The following is a 24,375-nucleotide window of genomic DNA, read 5'->3' on the forward strand; positions in this document are numbered from 1 at the left end:
CACACACACACACACACACACACACACACACACACACACACACACAAAATGGAGTATTACTCAGCAATCAAAAAGAATTAAATCTTGCCATCTGCAACTATGTGGATGGAACTAGAGGGTATTATGCTACCTGAAATTGGTCAGAGAAAGACATATATATGACTTCACTCATATGAGGAATTCAAGAAACAAAACAGATGAACATAAGGGAAGGGAAGCAAATAAAATATAAAAACAGGAAAGGGGACAAAACATAAGACTCTTAAATATAGAAAACAAACAGAGGGTTGCTGGAAGGATGTGGGAGGGGGGAAGGGATAAATGGGTAAGGGACATTAAGGAAGACACTTGCTGGGACAAGCACTGGGTGTTATACACAGGGGTGAATCACTGGAATCTACTCCTGAAATCATTGTTGCACTATATGCTAACTAATTGGATGTAAGTTAAAAAAAAAAAAATGCTGAGGGGATATATATATATATATATATATATATATATATATGCAAAAAATAAAATTAAATAAAAAAATAAAATGAAATAGAATAAAATAAAATAAAATAACATAACATAACATAACATAAAATAAAATAAAATAAAATGACTCTTAACTATAGAGAACAAACAGATGGTCACCAGAGGGGAGGTGGGTGGGGGGATGGGTGAAATACGTGAAGGGATTAAGAGTACAACTCATCTTGATGTGCACTGAGTAATATATAGAATTGATGAGTCACTATACTGTACACCTGAAACTAATATAATGCTGTAGGTTAACTATACTTGAATTACTTTTTTTTGTTATATTAATGAATAAGCAATATAATTTAATTTATATAAAGATATTATAATTGCTTTAAAGAAAAAACAGTAAAGATAATATTTACCTAGACATCAAATGACACAAACTATAACCTTTTTATAAATAAATCAACTTTGACAGGAAAATGGGAGGCATCAGTCTACCCAATTTCAAGGCTTATTATATGGGTATGGTAACCAAAACTATGTGGTATTGGTGGGAGGAAAGATATATAAATCAATGGAACGGAATAGAAAACCCAGAAATAGATACACACAAAAATGCCCCAAAATGATTCTGACAAAATGAAAAAGTAATTCAACCAAAGTAACATAGTTTTTACAAATGGTGCTGGGGCAAATGGATATCCATCAGTAAAAAACTAAACCCTGACCTAAGTCTCATAATGTACACATTTATTAAAAATGATTACAGACTTGGGGCACATGGGTGGCTTAGTCGGCTGGGCATCGACTTCGGCTCAGGTCATGATCTCATGGTTTGTGGGTTTAAGCCCCGTGTCGGGCTCTGTGCTGACAGCTCAGAGCCTGGAGCCTGCTTCTGCTTCTGTCTCCCTCTCTCTCTGCCCCTCCCCTACTTGTTCTCTCTCTCTCAAAAATAAATAAACATTAAAAAAAATTTTTTAAATAATTATAGACTTAAATGTAAAATGTCAAACTATAAAAATTTTAGGGACAATATAAGAGAAACCTTCAGGATCTGGTGAGGCAAAGAGTTCTTAGACCCCAAAAGCACAATCTATAAAAAGAGAAACAGATACACTGGAGTTCTTCAAAACTAAAAACTTTTGTTCTATAAAAGACCTTGTTAGGAGGATAAAAAAGACAAGTTACAGAATGGGGAAAATATTTTTCCAAACCACATATCGGAAAGAGACAAGGGACTAGTATATAGAATATATAAAGAACTCTGAAAACCCAGTAGAAAAAAAATCCATTAAAAAATGGGCAAAAGACACAGAAAGACATTTCAAAACAGAAGATATACAGACAGCAAACAAGCACATGAAAAGATGTTCAACAGTTCAACATCATTAACCATTAGGGAAATACAGTTAAAAATTACCATGAAAGATCACTACACATCAGCCAGAATGGCTAAAATAAAAACTAGTGACAACACCAAATCCTGGAAAGGATGTGGAAAAACTGGATTCCTCACACACTGCTGACGGGATTATTAAATGGTATGGCCATTGTGGAAAACAATTTGGCAATCTATAAAAAATATTAAAAACATGCAACTATTACATGACTCAGCAACTGCACAACTGGTCATTAATCCCAGAGAAAGCAACACTTAAGTTCACACAAATAGGCCCAAACTAGAAACCAAGATGACCTTCAATGGGTGAATGGCTGAACAAACTGCAGTACCATAGAGAAAAAGTAAAAAAAAAAAAAGCCAACCCCATCAAGTTACATTCCATCTGATTCAATTTGTGTTAACATTTCTGAAATGACAAACTACAGAAATGGAGATGAGTTGTTCCCAAGGTTTAGGAAGGAGCTGAGGCAGGAAGGAAATAAGGATGGCTATGAAAGGGCAACAAAAGGTCTATAAAAGGGATCCTTGTAATAATGGAAATATTCTGTATCTTGACCACATCAATGTCAATGTCAATATCTTAGTAGTGATACTGTACTACAGTTTTTGAAAATGTTATTACCAATGAGGAAAACCGGGAAGGGTATATGGAATGTTTCTGTATTGTTCCTTACAAGTGCATAAGAATCTACAATTATCTCAAATAAAAGGTTTAATTTAAAAAAATCAGGGTCCCCTGGGCTCAGTCAGTTAAGCATCTGACTTTTGATTTCAGCTTAGGTCATGATCTCACACTTGGTGAGACTGAGCCCCACATGGGGGGGGGGGGGCTCTATCAGCCCAGAGCCTGCTTGGGATTCTCTCTCCCTCCCTCTCTCTGCCCCTCCCCTGCACTAGCACACACACTAGCTCTCAAAATAAACATTACAAAACTAAAAAATAAAAAAATTTTAAAACATCAATGTCTTCTACCACATTAACAAAATAAACAAGGAAATCACATATGATATCAATAAATGCAGAAAGACAGGGGTGCCTGGCTGGCTCAGTTGGCGGAGCATGTGACTCTCGATCTTGGGGTTAAGTTTAAGCCCCACATTGGGTATAGAAATTACTTAAAAATAAAATCTTTAAAAAATAAATAAATACAGAAAGATAATCAGACAAAATTCAATATCCATTCATGAAATCAAAAAGGGGGGAGTGAGGGCATCTGCAAAACAATTATAGTGAACACCATATTAATGGTGAAATAATGAATCCTTTACCCCCAAAGACTGGGACAAGGCAAGGATATCCACTTCCATCATTTCTACTTCTAATCAATACCATACTGTAGGTTCTACACTGCAACAAGAAATAAGAAGCACAAATAATGGAAAGGAAGAACTAAAAATGTCTTTACTTGTAAACCATATGATTGACTGTGTATGTAGAAAACCCTAAGAAATGTACCAACTAAAAAAATCCTACTAGAACTAATAAATTAATTTAGCAAGGTCACAGGATACATGCTCAATTTAAAATAAACTGTACTAAAAAAAAATAAATAAAAAAAATAAAATAAAATAAAATAAAATAAACTGTACTCTCAGTTTATTTTAGCAACAAACTGAAAATAAAATTTTAAAATACTATTTGTAGTACTATTAAAAACCATAAACTTTACTTAGGATAAAAAAACCATTACTTAGGATAAATCTAATGAAAAACATGCAGAACTTCTACAATGAAAAATATGAAAGACCCCTGAGGAAAATTAAAAGAGGATCTAAATAAATGGGAGAGATGTACCACCTTCATAAGTCAAAGAGCTCAACGTTGTCAATTCTCCCCAGTCAAATACAAATATCAATAAAAATCCCAACTGCTCTTTTTGAAGAAACTGAAAAACTGATTCTAAAAGGCATATGGCAATGCAAAATACTTAGAACAGCCAAAATAATCATGAAAATAAAAAACAAGGCTACATGTTTTATACCACCTCATTTTAAAATTTACTATAAAGCTATAGAAAATCTGTGGTGTTGGTGCAAGGCTAGACAAAGAAATCAATGGAACAGAACAGAGCCCAGAAACAGACCCACACTGACTTCCAAGCAAGGTACCAAGATAAATCAATAAATTCAAGTATTTTTCAAAAAATGGTGCTAGAACTAGATATACAGGAGGAAAAATAACCTTGTATTCCTATCCCATACCAGATACAAAAAAATCAATTTGAAACAAACTATCTAAACATAAAAGCTAGAACTACTAAAGCTACTAAGAAAACAGTATCTTAGTGACTTTGGGTGAGAAAAAGCTTAGACAAAACACAAATAAGTACTAATCATAAAAGAAAAAAAAATCTGATGAATTAGATTTCATCAAAATGTAAAAGTTCTAATTATCAAAAGTCACCATAAAGAATATAAATTGGAAGAGATGCAAAATATATATATATTGAATATATATATAATATTGAATATATATATAATATTGAATATATATATTGAATATATATATTCAGTGAGACTAACTGGGAGGCAACTAGAGCAGAGCATCTGAGAGCTGATGGTAAACTGTTAACAGATCAACGGAGATGGAAAGAAGTTGACCTTTCATATAGGTGGTCTGAATCTAATGATGATTTAATATGATAGGTAACAGAAAGGAAGGAGAAAAAAACTACTGCTAAGAAAATAAAAGGTGAGTGGAACACACATAATCCCACAGTCTTTAAACACATACCATCATGTTGTGCAACAGCAGCAGCAGCAGCCAGCATTTACTGCACATTTAGTATGACTCAGCCAAAACTTTAGGGGCATTCTTCCCTTCAATCCTCATGACAATTCTACGGGGTAGCTACCTTACTAACCCATTTTATTTTATTTTATTTTTAATTTTTTTTCAACGTTTATTTATTTTTGGGACAGAGAGAGACAGAGCATGAACGGGCGAGGGGCAGAGAGAGAGGGAGACACAGAATCGGAAACAGGCTCCAGGCTCTGAGCCATCAGCCCAGAGCCCGACGCGGGGCTCGAACTCACGGACCGCGAGATCGTGACCTGGCTGAAGTCGGACGCTTAACAGACTGCGCCACCCAGGCGCCCCCCATTTTATTTTTTAAGAGAGTTTTAAAAACGCTTATTTATTTGAGAGAGAGAGAGACAGAGAGAATGAGCAGGGCAGTGGCAGAGAAAGAGGAAGAGAGAATCCCAAGCAGGGTCTGTACTGACAGCGCAGAGCCCAACATGGGGCTCAAACTCAAGAACCCTGAGTCATAACCTGAGCGGAAATCAAGAGTCAGATGTTTAACCAACTGAGCCACCCAAGCACCCCACTTAGTTTTCTTATTGAACATTTAGAGAATTCCATCTTTCACAATTATAATTAATGCAGCAATGATCAATTTCATATAGTGCTTGTCCTAAATTATTTTCTTAGGATAACGCCCCAATCAGTAAAAAGGTAAAGTCATCTAGCTTTGATTACAATGTCCCAGAGCAGAAAACTATTTTTTTCCACGTCATATTTTTTCAACTTCTTTTCAAACCAAATCATTCTCTGAATGGGGTTAGTCATACATTTAAAATAATGGTAACATAATAAAATATTTAAGAAGATATTCCACATAGTCTAGCCACATCCCAAAATCACTTCTGTGGAGGCTACCTCCCAGACTTGGCCAAGCCAAGCATTTCAAGAAGCAAAACAATGGTTCTTTCTTCTACTATCGCCCCAAAACAAGAGGGGGAAAAAAAAGGTAAAGCCAGTCAAGAAGAAAACATTCACAATCAATATATCTGATAAAGGACTTGTATCCAGAATACATAAGGAATATTTACAAATCAGCAATAAAAAAGGAAAAACACATTTTTTAAGAAAAAAATTTTTTTAACGTTTATTTATTTTTGAGACAGAGAGAGACAAAGCATGAACGGGGGAGGGTCAGAGAGAGGGAGACACAGAATCTGAAACAGGCTCCAGGCTCTGAGCTGTCAGCACAGAGCCCGATGCGGGGCTCGAACTCACAGACCGCGAGATCATGACCTGTGCCGAAATCGGCCGCTTAACCGACTGAGCCACCCAGGCGCCCGAAAAACACATTTTTTAAATATGGGCAAAAGAAGTTATCTGAATGACCAATAAACATATGAAGAGCTGCTGAACATCATTAATTACTGGGGAAATGCAAATTAAAACACAACGAGACAACTCAAACATCCATGCTGGGTGAACGGATAAACAAAATGTGGTATATACCTAGAGTGGAATATCATTCAGTCTTAAAAAGAAGTTCTGATATATGCTACAACACAGATGAACCTTGAAGACATTATGCTAAGTAAAATAAGCCAGATAGGAGTTTCCTACAGCAGTCAAGAGACTACCCAACACAAGAGACTATTCTACCACAGAGACAGAAAGTAGAAGGTGGCTGCCAGCAGGGGGGGAACAGGGAATGGTAAGTTATTGTTTCAAGGGCACAGAATTTCAGTTTGGGAGTCTGAAAAAGTTATGGACGGTGGTAATGGTTACACAACAATGTGACTGTACTCAATGCCACTGAACTATACACTTAAAATAGTAACTTTTATACACATGTATTTTACAACAATAAAAAATCATTATGTTGGAAAAAAACACCATAAGATACCATTTTGGTATCTTGGCTTAAAATTTAAAGGACGGTAGGTGACACCAAATGCGTGTGATGATATGGAGCAACTGGAACCCCCTTACACTGCTGATAGTGTAAAATGATACTACGACTTTGGGAAAGAGTTTAATGATTTCTTACAATATTAAACACATACCTATGACCCCAAATTTCATTCCCAGCATTTATCCAGGAAAAATGAAAACATGCTCAGAAAGGAACTTGTACACAAATGTACACAGTAGCTTTATTCACAATAGCAAAAACTAGAAACAAGGACAAGAGATAAATTATGGTATTAACAACAAAACACTACTCAGCAAAAAAAAGGAACAAAAAATTTACGCTACAACCAAACTATGAATAGCTAATTCTACCTTGTCTTTCTGGTATCTGTTAAAATGTCACCACCCCAAAGAGGCCTTCCCTGGCTACCCCCAATCTAATGTCACTACTCACCATCACTCTTCAACACCTCATCTTCTGTTATGGTCTCAAAATTAATCACAACACGAATTACCTTATTAGTTTATGTTGTATCACCCCACTAAAATGTAAGCTTCATGAGGGCAAGAGACCTTTTCTGCCTTGTTCAGCCAGTAAGAGTGTCCAGAATTAAAAAGAAACTCAAATATTTATCTAATCAATGAATGAATTTACATGTCATAAATCTGACAGAAGTTAATCACTCAAAATCTAGAGTATATAAATATTTATATTTAGATGCCTTGGCCCTTCTTGGAAATAGTTCTAAAATCAGAATACCTGTTAAGCATACTCTGTGCAAAATCCTACAAAGATATGAAATCCAGCATTGCCCTACATACAGAAGGAAGTCAGGAAATAGCAGATGAGTATAAACATAACATACAATACTAAGTACAAAATGAAATACTGCTTGGCATTCTCCGTGAAAAAACAGAAAAGAAAGAGCATTTCAAGCTGTTTTCAAGTATTAATTTCAGAAATACACCTACATAAAATATACAGCCTAAAAAAGGAAAAATAAAAAACACTCGTGTGGTAAAAAGAATATGTCCCATCAGAAACACAAAACCTAAAGAAAACCTCAGGGAATTTTCCAGTGATCTAAGTAAGTATCAGAAAACTATGCTGACAGAACAGAAAATAATGTGTTAGCAGGATCAACTGTTAGATTTTTTTTTTACATTTTATAAAAAATTTCAAACATACACAAATGTAGACAGAACAGCATAATGAACCCCACATACCCATCACTGAGTTACAACAATTATCAATATAAGCATTTAAGAAATCAGGTGAGGGGCGCCTGGGTGGCGCAGTCGGTTAGGCGTCCGACTTCAGCCAGGTCACGATCTCGCGGTCCGTGAGTTCGAGCCCCGCGTCGGGCTCTGGGCTGATGGCTCAGAGCCTGGAGCCTGTTTCCGATTCTGTGTCTCCCTCTCTCTCTGCCCCTCGCCCGTTCATGCTCTGTCTCTCTCTGTCCCAAAAATAAATAAATGTTGAAAAAAAAAATTTAAAAAAAGAAATCAGGTGAATTTCCGATGCAACCCAATTTCCACAACACTGATGATGGTAAAAGGCACAAAATACACATACTTTAGGCTTATTTCCCATGTCCTGACCCGCCTTTGTCTATTTTAGTATCACAGAAGTATGAATGTCCTCTCCCATCATTTATACTCCGTCATAATCCTACTCTGATGCTTGTATTATTAGCTGCAGAATGAAAAGCTGTAGTAACAAGAATTTTTTCAACTACCAGAAATTCATGAGATGTGAAAGACTTTTATTTCTTCTTTTACATATATATATATATATATACATATATATATATATATATATATATATATGACACTGATGCTGTCTTTAAAAAGCTTTTGCACAACAAAGGAAACCAAAAAAAGGAAAAGGCAACCTACCACTGGGAGAAGATATTTGCAAATGATATATCCAATAAGGGTTTATTTTTTTAATGTTTATTTATTTATTTTGACAGAGAGAGAGTATGTGCACACGCAGAGGAGAGGCAGACAGAGAGGGAGAGGGAAAGAATCCCAACCAGGCTCCACACAGTGCAGAGCCTGATGCAGGGCTCGATCCCACAAACCACGAGCTCATGATCTGAGCTAAAATCAAGAGTCAGACACTTAACTGATTGAGCCACCCAGGTACCCTCTCCAGTAAGGGTTTAATATCCAAACTGTAAAGAACTTACACAACACAAAAAAATAACCCCAATAATCTAATTAAAGATGGACAGAGGACGCAAATAGACATTTTTCCAAAGAAGACATACAGATGGCCAACAGACACATGAATAGATGCTCAATATCACTAATCATCAGGCAAATACAAATCAAAACTACAATGAGATAGCACCTCACATCTGTCAGAATAAGCAATACCAAATGGACAAGAAACAATAAATGTTGGCAACGATGTGGACAAAAAGGAAGCCCTGTGCAGTTGGTGGGAATGCAAACTGATACAACCACTGTGGAAAACAGTATGGAGCTTCCTAAAAAATTAAAAATAAAGATCCCAAAAAAAAAAAAAAAAAAAAGAAAGAAAAAGAAATGGAAGGAAAGCTTCCAAACTCATTCTATGAAGCCAGCATTACCTTGATTCCAAAAACCAAAGACCCCTCTAAAAAGGATTACAGGCCAATATCCCTGATGAAGCTGGATGCAAAAGTTCTCAACAAGATACTAGCAAATCAAACTCAACAGTACATTAAAAGAACTATTCACCATGATCAAGAGGGATTCATTCCTGGGTTGCAGGGCTGGTTCAATATTCATAATCAATCAACATGATACACCACATTAATAGAAGAAAGGATAAGAACCATATGATCCTGTCAATAGATGCAGAAAAACCATCTGACAAAATACAGCATCCTTTCTTGATAACAACCCTCAAGAAAGTAGGGATAACAGGGATACCTCAACATCACAAAAGCCATATACGAAGGCCCACAGCTAATATCATCCTCAATGGAGAAAAACTGAGAGCTTTCCCCCTAAGATCAGGAACATGACAGGGATGCCCACTCTCGCCCTGTTGTTCAACATAGTGTTGGAAGTCCTGGCCTCAACAATCACAACAAAAAGAAATAAAAGGCCTCCAAATTGGCAAAGAAGAAGTCAAACTTTCACTCTTCACAGATGACACGATACTCTATATGGAAAACCTGAAAGACTCCACCGAAAAACTGCTAGAGCTGATAGATGAACTCAGCAAAGTCACAAGATATAAAATCAATGCACAAAATCAGCTGCATTTCTATACACCAATAATGAAGCAACAGAAAGAGATATCAAGGAATCAATCCCATTTACACTTACACCAAAAACCATAAAATACCTAAGAATAAACCTAACCAAAAGGTAAAAGATCTGTATGCTGAAAACTATAGAAAGCTTATGAACGCAACTGAAGACACAAAGAAATGGAAAAACATTCCATGCTCATGGAATGGAGGAACAAATATTGTTAAAATGTCAACACTACCCAAAGCAATCTACACATTCAATGCAATCCCAATTAAAATTGCACCAGCATTCTTCTCAGAGCTAGAACAAGCAATCCTAAAATTTGTATGGAACCACAAAAGACCCCAAGTAGCCAAAGTAATGTTGAAAAAGAAAACCAAAGTGAGAGAAATCACAGCCTTTAGCCTCTACTGCAAAGCTGTAATCATCAAGACAGTATGGTATTGGCACAAAAACAGACACACAGACCAATGTGCATGAGAACCCAGAATTGGACCCACAAATGTACAGCCACCTAATCTTTGACAAAGCAGTAAAGAGTATCCAATGGAAAAAAGACGTCTCTTTAGCAAACGATGCTAGAAGAACTGGACAGCAACATGCAGAAGAATGAAACTGGACCACTTTCTTACACCATACACAAAAATAAACTCAAAAGGAATGAAAGTCCTAAATGTGAGACAGGAAACCATCAAAACCCTAAAGGAAAAAAAAGGCAACAATCTCTGACCTCAGATGCAGCAACATCTTGCTCGACGCATCTCCAAAGGCAAGGGAAATAAAAGCAAAAATGAACTATTGGAACCTCATCAAGATAAAAAGCTTCTGTACTGCAATGGAAACAATCAACAAAACTAAAAGGCAACCAATGGAATGGGAGAAGTTATTTGCAAATGACATATCGGATAAAAGGTTAGTAGCCAAAATCTATAAAGAACTTAAACTCAACATCCAAAAAACAAATAACCCAATGAAGAAATGAGAAGACATGAATAGACACATGAATAGACACTTTTCCAAAGACATCCTGATGGCCAACAGACACATGAAAAGATGCTCAACATCACTCATTCTCAGGGAAATACAAATCAAAATCAGTCTGATTCCACCTCACACCAGTCAGAGTGGCTAAAATTAACAACTCAGGAAACAACAGATGTTGGCAAGGGTGTGGAAAAACAGGAACCCTCTTAGAACTGTTGGTGGGAATGCAAACTGGTGTAGCTGCTCTGGAAAACAGTGTGGAGGTTCCTCAAAAAATTAAAAATAGAATTACCTTACAACCTAGCAATAGCACTACTAGGAATTTATACTACTAAGATACAGGAGTGCTGATTCATGGGGCACATGTACTCCAATGTTTATAGCAGCACTTTCAACAATAGCCAAATTATGGAAAGAGCTCAAATGTCCATCAACTGACAAATGGATGAAGAAGATGTGGTTTAGATATACAATGGAACACTACTTGGCAATGAGAAGGAATGAAATCTTGCCATTTGCAATGTGGATGGAACTAGAGAGTATTATGCTAAATGAAATAAGTCAAAGAAAGACAGATATCCTATGTTTTCACTCATGTGGAATTTGATAAACTTAACAGAAAACCATGGGGGAAGGGAAGGGGAAAAAACAGAGAGGGAGGCAAACCATAAGAGACTTAAATACATAGAACAAAGTGAGGGTTGATGGGAGGGGTTTAGGGGAGAGGAGAAAATGGGTGATGGGCATTGAGGAGGGCATTTGTTGGGATCAGCACTGGGTATTGTATGTAAGCGATGAATCATGAGAATCTACTTCCAAAGCCAAGAGCACACTGTATACACTGTATGTTAGCTAAATTGACAATAAATTATATTTTTTAAAGAAAAATAGCCAAATTATGTCCATCAACTGATGAATTAAAAAGATATACACATTCATTCATACATACATACATACATACAGTGAATACTACTCCGCAATGAAGAATGAAATCTTGCCATTTTGCAACAACGTGGATGGACCTGGAGGGCATTATGCCAAGCAAAATCAGTCAGTCCGAGAAAGACAGATATCATATGATTTCATTCATATGTGGAATCTGAGAAACTCAACAAATGAACATAAGAGAAGGGAAGCAAACTGTAAGAGACTCTTAAATACAAAGAATAAATGGAGGGTTGCTGGAGTGGGGGAAGGCAGGGGGATGGGTTAAATGGGTGATGGGCATTAATGAGGGCACTTTTCGGGACAAGCACTGGGTATCACACGTAAGAGATGAATCACTAGAATCTACTCCTGAAGCCAAGACTACACTGTGTGTTAACTAACTTGAATATCAATTAAACAGAAAAGAAAAGAAATACCATACAATCTAGTAATTCAACTACTGGGTATTTACCCAAAGAAAACAAAACCAACAGTGTGAAAAGACAGGTGCGCCCCTATGTTCACTGTAGCTTTACAATAGCTAAGAAATGAAAGCTAACCTAAGTGCACACTGACAGATAAATGTATAAGATGTGGTACACACACAGGAATATTACTCGGTCATCAAAAAGTATGAGATCTTGCCAAGTGTGACAACATGGATGGACCCACAGGCCATTATGCTAAGTGAAATAAGTCTGATAAAGACAAATACCATATGCCTTCACTTACATGTAGAATCTAAAAAACAAAACAAAGAATCATAAATAGAGAAATGGTGGGTGCCAGAGGGGATGGAGTTGAGGGGATGGGTGAATTAAGTGAAGGGGATTAAGAAGTACAAAATTCCCCTTACAAAATAAGTCACAGAGATGAAAAGTACAGCACAGGAAACATAGTCAATGATATTGTGACAACAGTGTATGGTGACAAATGGTACCCATATCCATCATGGTAATAAGCACAGTGTGATGTACAGAATTACAGCTGAAACAAATATAAGATTGTACAGCAACTATAATTTAAAAAGATGTTGTACATTCAAGTTTATATTGGTAATAATTGAGAACTTTTAATAGCTTTAAAACGTGGACTGCCAGTTCTACAATAGAAACTTTTTAAAAAGTAACCACTCGACGTGTAACAAATTACCCTATTATCACAAACTTCCCTCTATGTAAAATACATTAATGCATTATCCAAAACTCATCAAATAGGCTCATTCTATAAAGAAAATTGCTCTATTAATTTAAACCAGTAAATCTAAAACCAGTGAGTGCCATCTGGGTTCCGAATCAGATGAACACACTAAGGAAGGGGGTTTCATCAGAGGGCTAACATCTTCGTGTCAAAAGAAGAGCAACAGCTGAAGCAGAAGGAGATCTAGAAGCCACAAGGAGACCAATCTTTGATGTCTTTTACTTTCTACTTTTCTATCAGGGCCTAATATACATAGTAAGCCTACATATTTTAAGTGTACAGCTGCATGATCTTTTGCATATTAATTCACCCACATTACCACCACCTAAATCAAGACACAGAATACTTTGAACTCCCACGAAGTTTCCACTGTGTCCCCACAAAGGTAGCCATTATTCTGGTATTTAACACAAAGGATTAGGGTAGCCCTTTTTTTTTTTTTTTTTTTTTTTTTGAGACAGAGACAGAGTGCGAGCGGAGGAGGGGCAGAGAGAGAGAGAGAGGGAGACACAGATTCTAAAGCAGGCTCCAGGCTCTGAGCTGTCAGCAGAGCCCAACTCGGGACTTGAACTCACAGACCGTGAGATCAGGACCTGAACTAAAGTCGGATGCTTAACTGAGCCACCCAGGCACCCCTAGGTTAGCCTTTTTGAACTTCATATAAATGGAATCATGAAGATTCTTATTTATTTTTTTATTTATAAAGGCTCTCTTTTGAAGTGTTTGGTTTCTTTGCTCAATTTTACATCTGTGAGATTCATCCTCATTGTTGTATGTAGCAATAGTTCATTCTTTTTCATGACTATATACTATTCTATTATATAACTATGCCTCAGTGTATTTACCCATCCTGTTTGGGGGGCTATTATGTATAAGGAATTTAACATTTTTGTATTTGTCTTTGTTGGGAACAAATGTGCCCATTTATGCTGGCCAATTACAAAGTCTTAGAATATGTATGGACTAATCTGCTCAAACGCTAAACTATCACTTTTTCCCCATTAAGTATGAGGCTTTCCATATCATTTCTCTTAATAAGAGACCTTTAGATAATAAATTCAGGTAGCCCTAAATGATCTTCCACCCATTATGCAACTGAGGCAGCTGCCAAAACAATTTATAAACTACAAATGAAGAACTTGCCAGTTACAAACCAACTAACTTCCATTTCCTCTGCCACATCAGACAGAACTCACACTATTCAGATTGAAACAACAACTCTGGTCAACTAAGGACAGTTATAACCAACAGCTGAGGATGAGTAAGTGGTTACTTATGGGCTTCTGAAAAACTAGGTATTTTTCCATGCATTTATCTCGAAAGCTATTTAATCAAAATCTTGGGAATGGCAGGGTTGCCTGGGTGGCCCAGAAGGCTTCACTAGTAAATTCTATCAAACATATGGAAAAATAAACAATCCTACACAAACTCTTTCAGAAAACAGAAAAGAAAGTAACATTTCCCAACTCATTTTATATGGTACTATCACTCTGATACTAAAGCCAAAGACATTAAAAAAAAACTTCAGTATCCCTCATGAACACAGACATGAAAATTCTTTTTTTTTTATTTTTTTTAATGTTTGTTTATTTTTGAGAGAGAGAGACAGAGCGTGAGCAGGGGGAGGGGCAGAGAGAGAGGGAGACACAGAATTTGAAGCAGGCTCCAGGCTCTGAGATGTCAGCACAGAGCCTGACACGAGGCTCGAACTCACGAACAGTGAGATCATGACCTGAGCCAAAGTGGGAAGCTCATCCGACTGAGCCACCCAAGCGCCCCATAGACATGAAATTCTTAACAAAATATTAGCAAACTAAACTCAGCAACATATAAAAAAATATTATACACCATGACTAAGTGGGGTTCATTCCAGGAACACAAGATTAGTTTAACACCCAAAATTCAAGTAGTGTAATACACCATTTATACATATCTTACACATATCTCAGAGGTTTAATACAAAAAAGGTTACTTGTATATTTTAAACACATCAAGGGGTGCCTGGCTGGCTCAGTCGGTGGAGCATGCGACTCTTGATCTCAACAGTCTTGAGTTCAAGCCCCCACATAGGGTGTGGAGCCCACTTAAAAAAAAAGAATAAAATAAGAACAACAAATTGCATATTTAGATAACTTTGTACGGATCTTCTAGAAGTCAGTATTTACATGCCAAAACTTACATGCTAAATTATTTAAAATGTTTAAACTACTGAAATTTACAATGACCAATTTAAGATGCCAACTTAAATGTGTAAGAGATACATAGACTTTCTAATGTTTTGGACACTAAAAAAAGTTTTAAGACCCTGAGTAACAAGGGAAAAAGAATCACTCATGTCAATGCAACTCAGACAACCAATAAAAAATTACTTTTGAAAATTTGACAAATTCCAACGACTTTTAACTTGCACCCCCAAATTAATTTACTCTTTTAGAGTACCCAGACATAAACCTTATGTTCCAGGAGAGAGCTAATCAGTGCTAAGGTCAATCTTCCTTTCTTGTCCTAGATTCTATGTTCTCCTAATGCGATCTGCCACCACAGTCCCACGAGTTTTTCTCACAACCTAACCATGCCACTGATTCAGATGATTGAAACTCCACTTCTTTTTATCACATGAACCCCTTCCAAGTTACATCTACCTTCTTTTTTTTTTTTTTTTTTTTTTTACATCTACCTTTATTACCTGGTATAATTGTATTTTTTGTAACCTAACTGAAATTTCTCACATTTGTATGACCATTTCGTTTCATTAAACTGCACTGGGAAAATCTTGAGATTAACCAGATGATATTTTCTCTCTTCACTTCAAAAAGGTAAAAAAATCTGATAAGCACACCTTTCAGATAAGGCTTGAAATACACACTGTATATAAAGAAAGTGATATAGCCTCAACTCGCCAGAATCCCAACTGTAAGTTGTATTCATAAATCAAACCTTTCCAGACCTAGAGGCTCAAAGTCATGACTCCATCTAACTTTACCACAATCTGGCAAATTCCCCTATGTCATCCACCAGGTCATCATAAAAAAGATGTAATGAATGCCCTCTAAAATAGTGAAAAACACTATTACTACATTCCTTTGAGACACCAATTTGAAGTTACCGTCCTGTTGTTCTGGAGGAACTTATAACTCTAGCAACCCTGCTCCTCTGGCTAGGATACATTTCCACTTTGAATTCTCAGAAGTCACAAATATCTTAAACAGTTTCTAATCCAGTATTTTTCAAACTACAGGTCTTTGGCAGTCAAACCTGTTGGCAGTCAATTTAGTGAGTAGCAATCAACTTTTTCTTTCGATGAAATAGAAAATGTCAAGGGGCATCATATGTAGAAAGGGTAAACTTTTGAGGGGTATGTCGTGTGTACTGTGCCCATGCTGGGAGCACACACGGAGTCATGATGTAAACTGTATCTAACTGTGGGTCCCAGGTCAAAAAAGTTTGAAATACCCTTTGCTAGTCGCACAGCCCTACCCCCACAAGGAAGTTCCACCAAAAAATTCTAAGTGATAAAAAAGTTACGTTATTTGTAACCATCTTTATTTCATTGAGAGAAACCAACAGATAGGAATTTTGAACTCAGTACCCCTAATCTGCCATTCATAAAAAAAGACTAGAATCCATCTGAGGTTTCCAGTTGAAATAGTGACCTGCTCACAAAGAGTCATTTATGTTCTGATGGTCTTACTAGACCGATACCTGACAGCGGACCGAAATCACTGTAGTCTGTGGCTAGGTAAGAGTAGAAAAACCATTCCAGTTCCTCATCCGCAACCACAGGAGAGGATTGTTAGGACTCCTCCTAGCTCTGGAATTGGAAGAGTCATTGAAAGCCAACTCGCCAACCAGGCGAGGACTACGCCTCGCACACGCCAGAACACTTGAACCACTTAACAAGCCAAATGTTGATAAATTCAATCCACAGCACACAAAGGGTAAAGAAGCTCAGGCTTAACACCTACAGCTGGAAAGAATCAAGAGGCTGCGCCCCGGCGGGTATCGTTAACTTCTCGGCCACCTTTCCCTCTCAGATCCCAGTTCACCTCTGTCCTCAGGCTATCAGTCACGGAGGTGGCACCCGCGCTGTTCCATGCCACCCTACTCCATTGTGCAAAAGGGCACTGAGGCATGGAGCAAAGAGTGGGCTAGCTGCCCCGGCCATCAACGAGGCTAAACCAACAGCCTAGGCCGCTAATGCCTCCCCTCTCCCACGCTTCCCGGGCTGTTTAGAATCCTGCTGCCCTCCGCCGCCCACCTCAAACCACACCCCCTGAGGCAACCCCTAGGACCTGGCCCCCGGCTCGCGCCCGCCTCTATAAAAGTCTACAAGGCCCGGAACCCCGAAGCCTAAAAGCAAACCCGCTTGGCAACCCCGGAAGCCCCCTCCCGCGAGCGCCCGTACCCCAGCCGCCCCGCGGCCCCGCCGCTCCCACCTCCAACGCCGTCTGCCTGTCGCCGCCTCCGCACACCGCGCCAAGGAGACCTCGCAACACGAGGAGACCCAGAGGCTGATAAGGGGCTTCTCCACACCCACCCCCACAGTCGCGGCCGCCGCCGGAAGCGCCCCGCGTCTCCACGCCACCGCCGTGAGGTCACTTCCGGCGCGACGCCTTGGAAACCGGAGGGCAGGCAGTTGAGGGGCGGAGCTCCCGGGAAATTTGAGAGCCTGGAAGAGCGCGGCGAATGCACGCGCTGCGGCCTCCGGAACCGCGCCTGGGCGTCCATTTTGCGAGCCCCGCCTGCTCACGCGGGGTAGGGGCCTGGTTGGAGTTGGGGCCCTGACCTTCTTTCCGGCCCAGTTGTGATGAAAAGTTCCAGCTTTCCCTCTAGATCCCTCGGCTTATCGCCGCAGAAGAGCTGAGGACTTTGGGGAGGAGGGGGTGCCTGGTGGCGTGGACGTCGGCGTTTGATCACTTGTAACTGTGGAACGCAATAAGTAGGCCCCCGCAACGGATTAAAGGAAACCGATTCCCCTTGCGGTTGATCTTCGGAGTGGAATCTGCTTCAACTCATTTGGGAGTTAGTGCTAGCCAATGTGTACTTGAGTGCCGCTCCCCCCCCCCCCCCACATCCCAGTACTTGGTACATGGGTAAGTGCCACTCTCCTTGTGGCATTTTAGAGCATTGGTAGTCTTGGTTTTGCAATGGAAACCTGAGCAAGGTACAGGTGACCACCCAGCTGAATGCAAACAGGCACATTAGGCAACCAACCTCAAAACAGCCATAGACCCCAGCTGACTAATGGGCTACTTGCAACCAGGCACAGGTACCAAAAAGGGAAAATTCTATATGTTGCCATACTTCCTCACTCCCTTCCCCTTAAGTACAGCCCTCCTCCACTGCCTTCTGATGGACAGTCTCTCCTTTGCTGTCCTGCCCGCTGCTCTCTTGCAGTGTATTCAGTAAATGTCTATCTCCTTTGTTCTGCCTTGGGTGAATTCTTTCACCTCCTGCACTACCAGCCTCCACCCAATCTGGAGGCCCCACATCAGCCTTCAGTCATGTGGTTGTTCTCTGCTGCCCCATCATCTTGCACAGTGCTTGCCAAGAGTAGGTGCTAAAATAAGCGTCTGTTGAATGAAAGAAAGAATTGTCCCAAGACCCCCTGCATAGACTGCCTAGAGCTCAAACTGGGAAGCTTTTAGTAAGATCTGAAGCCCTAGTTGGTCAGCCATTAAACTTTGGAAATGAGATCAACTGCCTTAATTCCTCTGCTGAATTGCTCTGCTTAGCAAAAACAGTGTATTGTTTTTGAACTTTGACCTCATGGAGGGATCAGTCACCCATCTTTTAATGCTTTTACACATTGAGTTTCTCATTTGGCCTAACTGGAGTGGCAGATACATTCAGAATTGTAAAGGGGAACTTTGTTTTCTCTAAACTATGTCTTCATTCTTCTTTCTCTAGGGCTGGTTGTCTGAGAACCACAAAGATTCTCTCTGAGAAAGGGATTATTTCCCTTCCTGACCTGAGCACAGAGAAGTTGCTTTCATTGAGTTCTTTCAGAAACCACAAACCAGTGGCATTGGGCAAAGGTTGTTTAAAATACACATTCCTAAGTCTTACTCTCAGTCTAATTCACTGACTCTGGGGTAGGATCCAGTAGTCTGTATTTTAAAAGATTTTTTTTTAAGTTTATTTATTTTGAGAGTGTGTGCAATTGAGCCAGGGAGGGGCAGAGAAAGAGGGGGAGAGAATCCCAAGCAGGCTCCAAGCTGTCAGCACAGAGCCAGAAACAGGGCTCCATCTCAAACAGTGAGATCAAGACCTGAGCCAAGATCTAGAGTGGGATGCTCAACCCACTGAGCCACCCAGGTGCCCCCAGGAGTCTGTATTTTAACAAACTCCTCAGGGAGTTCTGATGCTGGTGGCTAAAATATCATACTTTTGGAGACACATTAAGTTCTTTGCTTAATGTTAGATAGCAAAGCCTCCTAGGACCACCATTCCCTCCCCAAGCCTCCGACCACCATCCCAAGCCAAATCACACAGAAATTGACAAGGTTTACTCCTCCAAAGCCAAACTTAGCTCTTCCCTTTTTCATCTTTCTCCTTCTGCTCTGATGGTTCGTACACTAATGCATATCCAGTTTTACACAAGAGGTATGTTCTCTCAATGGGATCTAGAAGTGGAGGTGTTCATTAATTATACAATAAATTCAAATTAAAGATTATAATTTTACATAATTAGGGGAGAGGGGAAGTCCTGCTGTAACACTGTTCCAAACACCCTGTTTTTGCTACAACCACCAGCTATACAGATTAACTCTCCATGTGTTAAATTGAACACTAGTTCGGACAAGAAATACCATATACCCAGAACATCTTGTGGTACAAGAAAGCACGGAAGGTGTCAGACTACTAGGTTTTTGCTAAAAGAACTTGGAAGCTAACTTAAGAAGCTCCCACTGGTCAAAAGTAGGACAACTGAGCATCGATGAGAACAATGGAAATTCATCGAATATATTAAAATCTGTGTGTTACTAATGATAATTTTATTTTTTCAAGTTTTATTTAACTTTGAGAGAGAAAGAGAGCGCAAGCATGGGAGGGCAGACAGAGAGGGAGAGAGAGAATCCCAAGCAGGTTCTGCACTGTCAGCACAGAGCCCAATGCAGGGCTTGAATCCACAAACTGTGAGATCATGACCTGAGCTGAAGTCAAGAGTCGAATTCTTAACCAACGGAGTCACCCAGGAGCCCCACTAATGATAATTTTGAATAACTTAATTGGAACCATACTTAACCACACACCTGGCACTCCTATTTACTCAAATGAAATTAAAGCCTGTATTCACATAAACACTGGTACACAAAAATTGGAAATAACCTAAATGTCCCTCAACTGGGGAATGAATAAACAAGCTATGGTAGACCCATGCAAACAATAAAAATTAATATATGAACAAAATGAATGAATCTCAAATGCATTATGTTAATTTAAATTCAGACTCAAAAGGCTATATACTGTATAATTCCCCAAGACAAGGAAGTAGGGGAGGGGGTGCTAACAGTAAGCATGGGGTTTTCTAGATATAATATCTAGGCTGAGATATACAGAATGAAAAGGGAATTATTAGGTGATATAGGAAGTTCATTCCAGTAAAGGGAGAATTGTATAGAAAGCCAAGGAAATGTGAGTGAATCACAGCCCATCCAGGGAAATACAAGTCGCTCAACTTGAATGGAACGTATATGTAAAGGGAGGAAGTGATGACAGATTGATCTGGAAACGTAAGCAGAGCCAGATTCCGAGGAGCCTTCCATGCCATAAGGAGTTTGGATTTATCCTAAGGGCAATGGGAAACAAATGAAGAATTTGAAGCAAGAGAGTATCCTAGTCAGACTTGTATTATGGAACATGGACTTGAATGAAAACTGAGTAAACTCAGATGAGAAATGTTGAAAAGCCATGGTAAAGCACCAGCAAGTGGGGCTGATGAGGTGACCACAGACAAATTATAAAGATGCTCAGGAGATAGATCAACCGCCAGCTTTATGGCTAAGGCAAAAGATTGTTTGGCAGTGCTATTTGCTCAGATATGGACTCGAAGAGGATGAAGAGGTTGTGGGTAGGCAATAAGAGAAGAGGGGGAAAAGATAGAGGATAAATTCAGGTCTATATATGTTGAGTTTAAGGTGTGTGGGAGCAGTGAAAATCCTGAGACTTGGGAAATTGGGAGCCTTGCGCTAGACTCCACACTTTAGATGGTCCACACTCTGGAACTCCTTAAGCCAAACTTTCCTCTCTGGGGCTAAGAGGGCATGACTACCCAGAGCTCACACACCCCTCTTTCAGCCCTGCTGTATTTCACATTCCTAAGATTCCCAAATTCCTTTCCAAATGGCCTGAGTCCACTTTCAGCCCATAGATAAGCATCTTGCCCAGGTCATCCTGATGGTGGACCTCACTGCCAATACTCCTAGGCCCAAGGAGTAGACAAAAATGTGGCTGCTTGGGGGGGGGGGGGGGGGGTGGATGGAGCTTTGAAATTCAGGCTGGAATGTTCCCCCATGTGGATCTGAGAAACCCCTCATAGCGTGGGGTAGAATAGGGATAGGAAGAAAAGGGAAACAGTTCAGGGATCTCCATGTGTGTTAGGAGTGGGCCTGCTGTGAGGCATCTGGTAGGAAATTGGAAATGTGGATCTGGGGCTCGGGAGAGATAGAAAAGATTTGGAAGTCATCAATAACCAGGTGGTACTTAAAGACCCAATAATGGATGATGTGGTCCAGGGATGGCATACAGCAAGGGAGTAGTCAAGGGCCAAGGACAGAACTCTGATGAACACCAATATTTAAGAGATACACATAAAGAGAGAATGATTCAGAGGAAATTGAGAAGCTGCAACTAGGAATACAAAAGAAAACTCAGCAGTGGGTAATGCCAAAGAGACCCAGAAAAGTGATCATTTTTTTTTTAATTTTTTTTTCAACGTTTATTTATTTTTGGGACAGAGAGAGACAGAGCATGAACGGGGGAGGGGCAGAGAGAGAGGGAGACACAGAATCGGAAACAGGCTCCAGGCTCTGAGCCGTCAGCCCAGAGCCCGACGCGGGGCTCGAACTCACGGACCGCGAGATCGTGACCTGGCTGAAGTCGGACGTTTAACCGACTGCGCCACCCAGGCGCCCCAGATCATTTTTTTTTTTTTAAAGAGAGAACTTTAAGACAATAGTTAACAGTGCTAAGTACTGCAAAGAGCTTGAATCAGAGGAAGACTGAAAATGTCCATTAGATTTAGTAACTAGGAGGTCCCTGGTCATTTTGACAGGGGCTTTATGAGGGAGTGAAGGGGCCAAAAGTCAAATGTCAGTGGATCAGGAGAGAATGGGAGATGAGCAAGTGGAAGCAGTGAGTGTGGACAATTTCAGGAAATTTAACTATGAAGGTAAGAAGTAGACACAATAACAGTAGTGGCAACTGAAAATAATAATCATTCAGCGACAGAATTTACTACTCACCGAATCCTCTCAAAGACTTCCCAAGTTCCCAAGTTATAGAACTCCACCAGGTACTGCTGCTGGTTGGAGAGAGTTATCTGAACTGGGTAGACCTTACCTGACCAGCAGAGTCAAATTTCTGGGAGCCATTGTAGATGGCTCGGTGGGCAGCACCCACTTGCCTCTCCCAACATATGGAAGGGAGTTTTAACAAGACTTACTTTGCCTTATTGCCCTGTGGGCCACGCTAATAATCTCTAATAAAGGCATCAACCAGTAGAGAATTAACTCTTTGTTCAAGAACAGCACAGCACTAATCTGCAGTTTTTGACTTGACAGTATGTGTTATGGAAGTCTAGAAGGGTAAAGCTGAAGGGTGCCTGGGTGGCTCAGTCAGTTGAGCACCCAACTGTTTTTTTTTTAATATTTATTTATTTTTGAGAGAGAGAAAGACAGAGTGTGAGCAGGGGAGGGACAGAGAGAGGGAAACACAGAACCTGAAACAAGCTCCAGGCTCTGAGCTGTCAGCACGGAGCCGGAGCCGGAGGCAGGGCTCTAACTCACGAGCCAGGAGATCATGACCTAAGCAGAAGTCAGATGCTTAACATACTGAGCCACCCAAGCGCCCTCCTTGTTGTTTTATTTAAAATAACCTAGGGGCGCAGTCGGTTGAGCGTCCGACTTCAGCCAGGTCACGATCTCGCAGTCCGTGAGTTCGAGCCCCGCGTCAGGCTCTGGGCTGATGGCTCAGAGCCTGGAGCCTGTTTCCGATTCTGTGTCTCCCTCTCTCTCTGCCCCTCCCCCGTTCATGCTTTGTCTCTCTCTGTCCCAAAAATAAATAAACGTTGAAAAAAAATTAAAAAAAAAATAAAGATTTAGTCATACCCTACAATGTTGGAAGACAATATTAAAGTTTCCATTTTTAATCTTAAAATATGATTGATTTTATAAACATATTACTAAGTAATGTATATCACATTAGCTTTGCTATTTTTTTTAACTTTTTTTATTTTAAAGAGAGGGGCAGCATGAGTGGGAGAGGGACAGAGAGAGAGGGAGAGAGAGAATCCCAAGCAGGCTCCACACTGTCAGTGCAGAGCCCCATGTGGGGCTCCAACTCATGAACCATAAGATCAGGACCTGAGCTGAAATCAAGAGTCAGACGCTTAACTGACTGAGTCCCCTCCTCCCCTACGGGTGCCCCAGCTTTGCTACTTTAAGTTAAACCTGTACAAAGTAAAGATTTTTCCCTGACAAACAAAAGCTGAGGGAATTCACCCCCACTAGACCTGCCTTGCGAGACATGCTAAAGGAGGTCTTTAAGCTGAAACAAAAAATGCTAGTTAGTAACATGAAAGCATACGAAAATATACATCATACTGGTTAAAGGTAAGCACATAGTCAAATTCAGAACACTAATACTGTAATATGGTGATGTGTCAACCACTAATTCTAGTATAAAGGTTAAAAGGGCATACACTTACCGTGATGACTACCGAGTAACGTATAGAATGGTTGAATCACTACATTGTACAGCTGAAACTAATATAACACTAATTACATTTAATTCTACTGGAATTAAAGAAAGAAAAAGGTTAAAGGACAAAGTGATTAAAATAGCTATAGCTACAATAATTTGTTAATGGATACACGATATAAAGAGATGTAAATGGTGACATAAAAAAACAAAAGCAGGGAGTCAAAGAAAGAATAGAGATTTTGTATGTGGTTGAAGTTAAATTGTCATCCATGTAGGGGCACCTGGGCAGCTCAGGTCATGATTTCGTGGTTGGTGAGTTTGATCCCCATGTCGGACTTGCTGCTGTCAGTCTGTCAGTGCAAGAGCCCGCTTTGTATCCTCTGTGCCCATCTCTCTCTGCTCCTCCCCCAATTATTCTCTCTCTCTCTCTCCCTCATTCTCTCTCTCAAAAAATAAATTTAGAAAAAGCGCTAAAAAAATAGTAAATTGTTATCCACATAAAATAGACTGTTACAAGATGTTTTATGTAAGCCTCATGGTAACCACAAATTGAAAACCTA

At 39.6% G+C, this 24,375-nt stretch overlaps 1 protein-coding gene across 4 annotated transcripts in view; it reads right to left on the reverse strand.

The window, feature by feature from the left end:
- The window catches only part of EDC3 (enhancer of mRNA decapping 3), a 65,967-nt gene extending 48,484 nt beyond the window's left edge, over window positions 1–17,483 (reverse strand). For 2 of the 4 annotated variants that reach the window (XR_005795939.1, XM_040493265.1), the window contains exon 1: window positions 16,936–17,051. Coding sequence is in view for 1 of the 4 variants with exons in the window: in XM_040493265.1 (XP_040349199.1) it covers window positions 16,936–17,022 (87 nt within the window). In the remaining 3 variants the exon portion in view is untranslated. Of the gene's footprint in view, window positions 1–16,935; window positions 17,052–17,325 lie in introns of those variants that run through there. The other 2 variants (XM_040493267.1, XM_040493266.1) reach the window with 2 other exon arrangements.
- Between the last annotated feature and the right edge of the window lie 6,892 nt (window positions 17,484–24,375).

This window comes from Herpailurus yagouaroundi, unplaced genomic scaffold (genome assembly GCF_014898765.1).
Source record: "Herpailurus yagouaroundi ecotype Mexico unplaced genomic scaffold, PumYag 184, whole genome shotgun sequence".
NCBI classification, from domain to species: Eukaryota; Metazoa; Chordata; class Mammalia; order Carnivora; family Felidae; genus Herpailurus; species Herpailurus yagouaroundi.